The 9,174-nt window shown below is 40.3% G+C and overlaps 1 protein-coding gene across 1 annotated transcript; it reads left to right on the top strand.

Moving 5' to 3' along the window:
* The first annotated feature begins 371 nt into the window (after positions 1 to 371).
* LOC127634551 (Krueppel-like factor 6) lies at positions 372 to 8,356 on the top strand. Its single transcript, XM_052114159.1, has 4 exons — positions 372 to 682; positions 2,210 to 2,774; positions 4,033 to 4,156; positions 5,962 to 8,356. Exons 1-4 carry the CDS (start codon positions 581 to 583, stop codon positions 6,011 to 6,013), a joined length of 843 nt encoding a protein of 280 aa, XP_051970119.1. The 5' UTR covers positions 372 to 580; the 3' UTR covers positions 6,014 to 8,356.
* The last annotated feature ends 818 nt before the right edge of the window (positions 8,357 to 9,174 follow it).

Here is a 9,174-nt window from a genome sequence, read left to right as displayed (position 1 = left end):
CTGTATTTCAAAACTTTCAAGTTTTCAAGATTAACCAAACCTATTGCACACAGCGCTCACGGTGGCCAAACCGAGACGCTTGTAACACTCCACACAGCTTCTTCGTAAAGAACCAGAAATGAAGCGTAAATGTGCAGGGCTCTTTATATACGCTTCTAAAAATAGCCATCCAACCAACGCGCAGGCAATCATAGTTGAATCGACCAATCGCAGCGGCATGAGGGTGGATTTATCTCCACACGCGGGTGCGATTGGTCGAAAGTGATATCATATGCGCCCGCGCAACCTGGTCGGCTCTGATTGGGCGCGTTGTGAAGACACGTCACGCTGTCACGAGGGGGTAGGCAGGCTGCGAGGTTTGAATAGAGGAAGTTGACAGAGCGCAGTGCGTTGCCTCGAGTTCAGTGTTTGCAAATATAGAGTGATCTCAACAGCAGAAAGACGCGGACTAGCAGACTCAGAGCAAGCAAAGCGACGGCTGCAGTGCGTTGCTGTTGCATGAAGAGGACGCTTACTTATCACACTTGATCTTGATTCGAGAAGATATTTTAGTCAATTTTGCCTAACATTTGGGATTGCAATGGATGTTCTACCAATGTGCAGCATTTTTCAGGAACTTCAGATCGTTCACGACACTGGCTATTTCTCTGCATTGCCATCGCTTGAAGAATACTGGCAACAGGTAACGACTTTATTAAGTTAAATAGGGGAAACTTTGGAAAGCAGTAGTCGGATCGTATATAAAGAACTGTGATTGGTTGTGGTGGTGGTGTGACTTTTCTGTCTTTAAAGTTAAAACGGAGACGTATTTGTAGACGCGCGTCAATGTAACGGCGTTGCGTTGAATGAAACATTGGAACATTCCATTGGAATGTTCTGTCGTTGAGCTTTCCTTAAATTACGTTCTATTAGATTACGTTACATTGTAGCGCGTTAAATTGTGTCAGTATACTCTCGATAGAATGTAGCTGTGATCTAGGTTGTTTTTTGTCATATAGAGCGATATTTAGACTTTCGAAGCGCTATAAATCAGATCTATATTGATCTGAGATCTCTCATTCATAAAAAAACACACATTTTAAACAGTCCATTCAGAACGTATTACATGATTGATTCATTGATTATGTTGCTTCCCCGTGTGATTCTTGCAGGATTCTCCACTTAAAGTGATTTGACAGTCTGATGCACATGTTCTGTCACATAACGGTGGTTATAGGAGGCGCTTATGTTAACTGTCATAGCAGAGAAGGTTCCGCTGCTTGCATACTGCTATACTTCAGAATGACTTGTTTCGCTCGATTTTCTTTCGGTGCATACCTGACTAAAATTGGTCCATGTAGTTTCCCCTCAGGCTATTTGGTATTCTGGCACGAATCCACATGACCGTCTCTCTTGTCATTTAAATACACAGAGGCGTTTGCACCGCGAGTTGTTTGAGGTTTCCCATGTCAGACCTTTTGAGGAAGAAACATTGAGTTTCACTTTCCAACTTTTCCTGTTGGAAAGTGTGTGGAATCAGTAACTTGAGATTATTTCATATTTAGTGTTTATACACGGTTAATATAATCGTGGGTAGCGAGGATGTTCAGAGCAGAAACGCAACACAAAATGTCGATACAGCTGGAAAATGCTGTGTGACTATTTTGAACTAAGTCTGAACCACTTCCATATTCTCACACGCGGTACATTTGCAAATAAATTGTTTAAATACTATTAAAATGCGTCCCGATGTAAGTCGGGGCTGTATGAATGAGGAAACTCGAATCAAGAGCGAGAGGAAGTTCTGTGGCTTCCTTAAAAGGACTCTATAATGTCTGTATGACTCACAAAAGGATAACTCTTCTAGAAAGACAATATGTACCTCTCCAAGCCACGTTTATACCTAGAACACTATTTAATAATTGACTTCATTGGTCTTTCGTACTCTCAAAATGATTCACGGTACACAACTTTTTATATTTCAACCGAATTATTTTGAAAGCACATGTCAGAGTTTGGTTAACCTAAGCTGCTGTGAAAGCTGAGGAAACATCCTTCCCCATTAATACTAAATGGCTTTGGGACAACATTTTTGATGGTTGACTCATAAATTATTGCATTTGGGCCCCCAATTCTTGCTTTTGAATCCCCATGTGATGGTCTTGTCAGCTGGTAAACTTGTAAAGTCTGTCATGCATATTCTAATATCATGTTTTCTGTTTTCAATCAGACATGTTTGGAGCTGGAGAGATACTTGCAGAGCGAGCCATATGTATCTGCCTCAGACCTCAAGTTTGATGGCCAGGAGGATCTCTGGAGCAAGCTCATCTTGGCTTGTGGAGATAAGGGAGATGGGAACGGCAACCTTCCGACCATCAAGGAGGACGAAAATCAGGACTGCCAAATATTAGAAACCAACTCTGATGCCAGCAGCGAGGCTTCCGACAGCTCAGAGGAGCTCTCGCCCACTCACATCTTCACCTCCAACCCACTGGGCTCGGTTCTGACCGAGTCAGTGCATCACTTGAGTTCCTCCATCATCAGCACACCACCGTCCTCCCCAGAGACCCTCCAGGAGCCCGGCGTCCCACAGGTTTGGAGCGCCGTGCAGACTATCTTGCACGTGCCTGTGAAGATCCGGCCGAACGGGTTGGGGAAGGCCTCAGATAAGACTTCCGCAGGAGGGGATTCCTCTCCGGACGGCAGAAGGAGAGTACACAGGTGTCATTTCAATGGCTGCCGGAAGGTTTACACAAAGAGTTCTCACTTAAAAGCACATCAGCGTACTCACACAGGTAAGAAATGCTTTAAAGGGCATTTAAAGTGATAGTTAATGTTAGCTTTGTTAATCCAAACCTGTTGGGACTGGCAGACTCTGAAAGTGAATGGTGACTGAGGCTAACATTCTTTTTATCTTGTCCTTTTGTTTGAGAAAGAAAATCACTTGGGTTTGGAACAAAATGACCGAATGTAAAAAAAATTTGGGTGAACTATTCCTTTATATCTGGCTCCATAAACCGCTTCGTTTGTGATGAGCGTTTCTTATAAGTCTATATTGTATTTATGAGACAAAATCAATGCAAACAATCATAAAACCTCCAAAAGAGGAAAGTTGCATACTTCAATCTGCATACTTGGAAGTTTTGAGTCTCCTGTGAAGTTGTGTAATGTAGTTTAGAGTTCGCACAGGCTGTCCTCGGCAGCAAGGCTAATGTCACTTGGTGAATATTTGCCTTGCATGACTGCACGCCTAAACGGTGACCTAATCTGTTTGGAATGCGGCTGTGGTGGGGGGTGGGTGGATCAGATTGAGGAGGGGGAACAGGAGGAAAACAACCTGCTCTACCAAAACCGTTTTGGTTTTGTCATGGGAAAGAACCAAGCTTTTGAATGGGGATCTGGGTGGCCCCTTTTTTAAAGGGCCCCATCGCATGGAAAACACAAGCTCTGTGTGAAGTGCATTGTTCCTCATGCTGTTTATGCATACACTGTGTAGAGGAGGACTTTCAGAATGCCATGCATTCTTGCAATCCTTGCGACAGATTGAGGGATCTTATTAAAGGTAAAGAGATAGTTCACTCAAAATTAAAATGATGAGCTCATTTAGTCACCAGAATGTTGTTCCAAACCAAACTCCAAAGTAGATGTTAGGTAGAATGTTAGTCTGAGTCAACATTCACTTTCATTGCATCTTTTTTCCATGTAATAAAAGTGAATGGCGATTGAGGCTAACGTTCTGCCTAACATAGAGTCCCTACTTTACGAACTGTCCCTTTTAAGATCACCTCATTGACCGCAGATGCATTTTTGAGCACATTATAATGGTGGTTATAGGAGGCGCTTATATTAACTGTCATAGCAGAGCAGGTTCCGCTGCTTGTATACTGCTATACTTCAGATTGACGCTCAATTTATTTTCGGTGCATACCTGACTAAAATTGGTCCATGTAGTTTCCCCTCAGGCTTCTTTGACCACATTCCTTTCAGAGTAGCTGATATTTCTCTTCTGAAACCTGGGGAAATGTTCTGAAAGGTGTTTGTTTTTGTTTACAGGTGAGAAACCATACAGGTGTTCATGGGAAGGTTGCGAATGGCGCTTCGCAAGAAGTGACGAACTCACCCGACACTTCAGGAAGCACACCGGTGCAAAGCCATTTAAATGCAGTCACTGTGACAGGTACGCTCACTTCTGTCTCACTATCTCTCTGTGATGGTCATCAAAGCCCACCTGTTTTTCTCGCCACCTGCCTGACCCTTTGATGTATGCATCAGTGAAATGCGACTGATTCCACATTCAGCATTGATTCCATTTTTATCGGTTCATCGATGGGAGTTGTGCCATTATGTTGGGGTTTTATCACTTAATTACCTAATATCACTTAATTACCTAATCACATTAAATGCTTGAAAGCGCAATAGTTACACTGATCCAATTCATTATTGATAATCTCAGTGTTTTATGACCAAACATGCCACTCCTGTTTGTCATCCCTTCCTCTGTTAAACATTGCCCTTCCCTAAATGCTTTGTGCTTTGAACACCATTGTTTACTCAACTTCTCTTTTTGGCATTTTGTTTCTGTGGTTACTTGATGGATTTCATAGTTCTCCTTTAGGCTCTTAAACCACTTCATCAGTAAGTTTTTCCCTCTTAAGCTATCCAACATGTAATCTTCGACCATAGATGTCACAAGATTGAATCCTTGAATGCCCCTCATTCACAAATTTCTACACACTTTTGCAAATTAATATTTTCAGGTACTAAAAAGAGTAGTACCCTCAGCTCAGCCCTTTTTTTCTGGTCCAAAAATGCCATGATTTTTACATGCCTGCCAACATTTTTAGTGGACCCATTCCACAAAAATACAACCAATAATGTATTAATAATAATAATAATAATAATAATAATAATAATATTTACTGCTATAATGAGTGTTCCCACAGTCATGGAAAAACTGGAAGTATCAGGGATTTCTAGAATATTGTTTTCCAGGCCTTGGAAAGTAATTAAAATCTCAAAAGTCATGGAAATGCAGTATCTACAGAGAATATATATTTTAGATTTTCTCTGCTCTAAAAATTTCTTGAGCTAGTTATTTCTTTTGTGAAGAGAAAAAAAAAATGCAAACCATAGTGATGATCAATTTGTCAGTGAACCGTTCTCTTGAGTCAGTTCTTTTCAACGAATTAGACAAAACGAGTCTTGATGATTCAATCACAAATCAGTCTGAATCTAAATTATTTTTTACAAATCTGTATCTAGAAATCAGAAATAATTGGAAAGGTCATGGAAACTATTTTTTCAAAAAGGGTAGGTTGTCCTGTAGTTAAAATGGGTTGAAAATAATATTATACTGTAATCCCAATTTTGACAACCTCATCTATGTCGACCAGCTAGATAACTTTACCTTGGTGACCAATCAGCAGAATTTGTGAACAACAATGTTCACAACTTCAAAGAAATGTCAAATGTTTTAGTCCACACTTATCCATTTGAGTTTGAAACCTCCATTTTCAGTTCCCTAACGTCATAGATTTCCACACTGAAGGAAAATGCCATTCCAGTGTGAATGAGGCACAGATGTACCAAAATCATTGCTTTTTCAAACGATAATGGATTATTGTGGACATGGTCTAAATTGGAACGCAAAAATGAAAGCACAGATAAAACTTGGCCATTATTGTTGCGTCCTGCAGCTCAATTTAACCCATTTTGATCAATCCAATTTGCCCAGAAAATGTGAAAAGATGCCTGCAGATTCCATCTGGACTTGCTCATAACCATTGATTTACTCACAATGTTCCAACCTTTCCTTTTATGTCTATATGGCACCGATTCCTGCTTCACAAATTTACCTTGAGGGCCACTAGGAGCCCCATCAGTGATGCAATGCACATATTTCAACCTTTGAGCTCACTTTATGACTCCAGTGGCCCCTGCCTGACCTTGTTTTTCAACTTTCTTCTCTTTTTCTTTCTCCAGGTGTTTCTCCCGGTCAGACCACCTGGCCCTGCACATGAAGAGGCACCTTTGAGCGGGCTGTAGCTTCACACTGGGGATCTGTTGTGTCCTAACCAGCTTCCTGGTTGACCTGGCCCTGCAAGATGTGGGGGGAGTGTGTTCCAGCCAAAGCATGCCATTTTGCACCATATCTTGTGTCTCCGTGAGCCCCGGGATAAAGCGGATTGACTGGTTGTTGAAACGAAAAAGGAAGGGACAAAATCGTGAATGAAGAATCAAAGAGGATGATTTCTAAAAAAAAACATAAAAAAATAACAAAAAAAAGTTTCCAAAAAAAGAGCGAATGAATGGTGTTTTGTATGGTGCATGATTTGGGACAACTCCGGGACTGTACACTGGTACTTTTACAACAAAATCCTGTTTGACGTGAGCGGATGAATGTACCGTATGCGAGGAAGGGGTGGGAGGGGGGTACCAGTGTATTGCTTTTGGGCTGAATGGTGTCGGGGAACAAGTTCCGTTATTGTTTCCACTTGGTATGCGAGAACAGCGGAGTCTGAGTGAAGCCACGAGACTGAGAATTCCTGCCAGATGCCTCTGGGCTCTGTGTCGCAAGATTTTGGAGGGGCTTCGCAGGCATGGTTTCGCCCCCTGCCCCTGGGGCGGTACCTCAGTCCTGAATGAAAGTGGCTTTTTTTTTTTGGTTTCAGTGCAGCTACTAAATGTGCAATGTGTTCAGTAGCTTGTCCTTTGGCAGGCTACAAAAAGCTCATTCTTAGTCCATTGTATAAGCTGTGTGCTTAGAGATGTAACACAATTTTAACTTCACTATCATAAACAAGTGTTGCATGGTATTTGGGTTTGTACTTTTTTTTTTTTTTTTTTTTGTAATTGGGACTGCAAGTAGATTCCAATAAAGCGCAGCTAAGTACAATTGGTTAAATGTTACAATATTGTATATAAATGCATTGATTATTCTATACTTCCAATTCCATCTTCCCATTTTTTTTCTGGTGGGTGGGGAGCTTGAACCATTCGATCAGCGATCATTTCATACAAGACTTGTTTTTCTTTACTCATTTCATCTTGACGACTAATTTCTATCTCCAATTTACCTGTTGTTAATGCACTGTTGGCCTTAATGGTGCCTTATGCAAGTGACCTTGTCCTGTGGAATGGAATTGCTCCTTGGCATGGGGGGTCACAACATGTCTTGTTTAAGTGATTGAAAAAGCTTTATTAAGGCTCTGTTTTTCTTGAAAATGCACCTTTTCCATTTCTGAGGCCACTTCAACCAAGCCCTTGTAAATACTCTATTGTTGTTCTCAAGCATGCAATTTTATTCATTGTCACAGTTCAGATATTTGCCCTTGATATGTTGCGAAATTTTTAAATCTGCAACGTAGAGCACTTAAAGTTACCAGTTTGGTATCTACTGAATGACTTGTAAATGTATCGCTGTAGAGATGTCTATCTTTGGGGGTGTTTGCAAAACAAGAACAGGCTGTTGTGTATGGATTGAATGCTTGTGGAATGCCACCCCCCAACCAAGAATAAAGCAAAAACGCGTAAAGATTTATTGTAATTAACAAGCTGCAGTCAGACAGGCCTTGCCTTGTACTGCCTGGATGTAATGAATTGCTGAAGGCTCTGCCCGCTACAGACTGCTGACTCGGGCAGTTCGATATTGACCTGTCTGGATGCCGTTGTTTTAGTCCAACGACAGTATTGTGGAAACCGTGCACAGCCATCCAGAAAGATAAAGATATATAGTCCCCTCTTTTCAACATTTACAATGGAAATGTACACGCATGGATTTGAACGGCGCTTGCAGAAAGCCAATCAGTTGGCTGTGCAATTTGAAATGTCAACTATAATGTTCTTTTTTTCAGGGACCAAATGAATATTTCAATTTATTGTATATTATTCGTTATAAGCTTGATTTATTTAGTTCTAATGCTTCATTTACTGCTTTACTACTCTATGCTCTGATTTGTTGAGCAATGTAGGTTTGACAACGTTTCAAGTAGCAGCTATGTAGAAACTGATTGTTTCAGCAGAAGAAGTAACTTGAAGCAGCTTGTTGCCATAAAATCAGACCAGCCAGGGTTTTGTGGGCAAAGAACATTATGTCCTTCCAACAGTGGCCGATATTAGTCAAGTCATAATGGAGCCTTAATCAAGTTTTCCATTTGCTTTCTTCAACCAACACTTCCTATCACTTATTATCTTTTCTCTCATGAATCCCTCGTCTAAAGAATATTTGTACAAAAGAATAAAAAAAACCTTTTCTAAGATTTTTATTTGTTTTTGCTTTATATGAATTTTATTTGAAATTGTTTTGCAAAATTGTTATATTTCTGTATGGATGTATTTTTTATTGGAATAATAAGAAATTCTTATCAGACAAGTTTGATTTGTTGTTTTGCTTCTCTTTATTTCAGCACATTTTTAGATTTTACAGCACTTACTAGAAGCTTGTTATGGTGAAATGATGCTTACATTATTAGTGGTGCTTATTTAGGGATTTAGACTCCCCTAAACCCAAGTATTAAATTTTGGCGACCGATATTATTAAGGCCAGAAACATTTAATGCAAGTATGTGTACACAAATGCAATCACTTGGCTCTTCAGTACTCTGAGGCGATAGTTATGTTCACAAGTCCAAAGTGCAATGGACGTGTTATTATTCACGTATGTCATGAAAAATATATTGACTTAAACTTACTTGCTCAGAAATATTCTCTTCAAATTGTTGCTCTGGCATGACATGGCATGACAGTAGACACTAATGTCTGCTATAGCACCACTTGTCGCAATGTTGAGGATGCAATTTGTACTCGTGTTATGAAATGCATTCTGACATGTTTTGGACAAAATTTAGCTTGCTTAACTAGTAGCACCAGCATTTACATACTTGCGTAGATTATGTTTCGAACTTAACTGATATGATACCTCAAATCGTACAGCTTGTTTAGAAGTAACTGTTCTAGGCAATCAGACTTGCATTTTTCTGGTTTGACTGATGATAAAGCAGGTGAAAAATAAAACCTCCCATAGACTTGCATTGAAGGAATAACTTGAGTGATATCTGGTGACCAGAACAACAGACACTTGGGGGTTAAGTCAGTAATAATAAAATAACTTTGCATCCACATAACAACATTCTAAAAACCACTCCGAACACCCTAGCAACTGCATAGCAATGCTTCGGTGACAACTACCACACTATT

This window comes from Xyrauchen texanus, chromosome 41 (genome assembly GCF_025860055.1).
Source record: "Xyrauchen texanus isolate HMW12.3.18 chromosome 41, RBS_HiC_50CHRs, whole genome shotgun sequence".
Classification (NCBI taxonomy): domain Eukaryota; kingdom Metazoa; phylum Chordata; class Actinopteri; order Cypriniformes; family Catostomidae; genus Xyrauchen; species Xyrauchen texanus.
Note: the sequence above shows the minus strand (reverse complement) of the source record. Positions and strands in the feature narration are given on the sequence as shown.

What these genes read in the sequence shown, in the direction of transcription:
- LOC127634551 (XM_052114159.1), top strand. Translation starts at nt 581, where the DNA reads ATGGATGTTCTACCAATGTGCAGCATTTTTCAGGAACTTCAGATCGTT. An exon ending in TTGAAGAATACTGGCAACAG is followed by an intron (nt 683 to 2,209) that starts GTAACGACTTTA and finishes GTTTTCAATCAG; the next exon opens with ACATGTTTGGAGCTGGAGAG. An exon ending in ACATCAGCGTACTCACACAG is followed by an intron (nt 2,775 to 4,032) that starts GTAAGAAATGCT and finishes TTTTGTTTACAG; the next exon opens with GTGAGAAACCATACAGGTGT.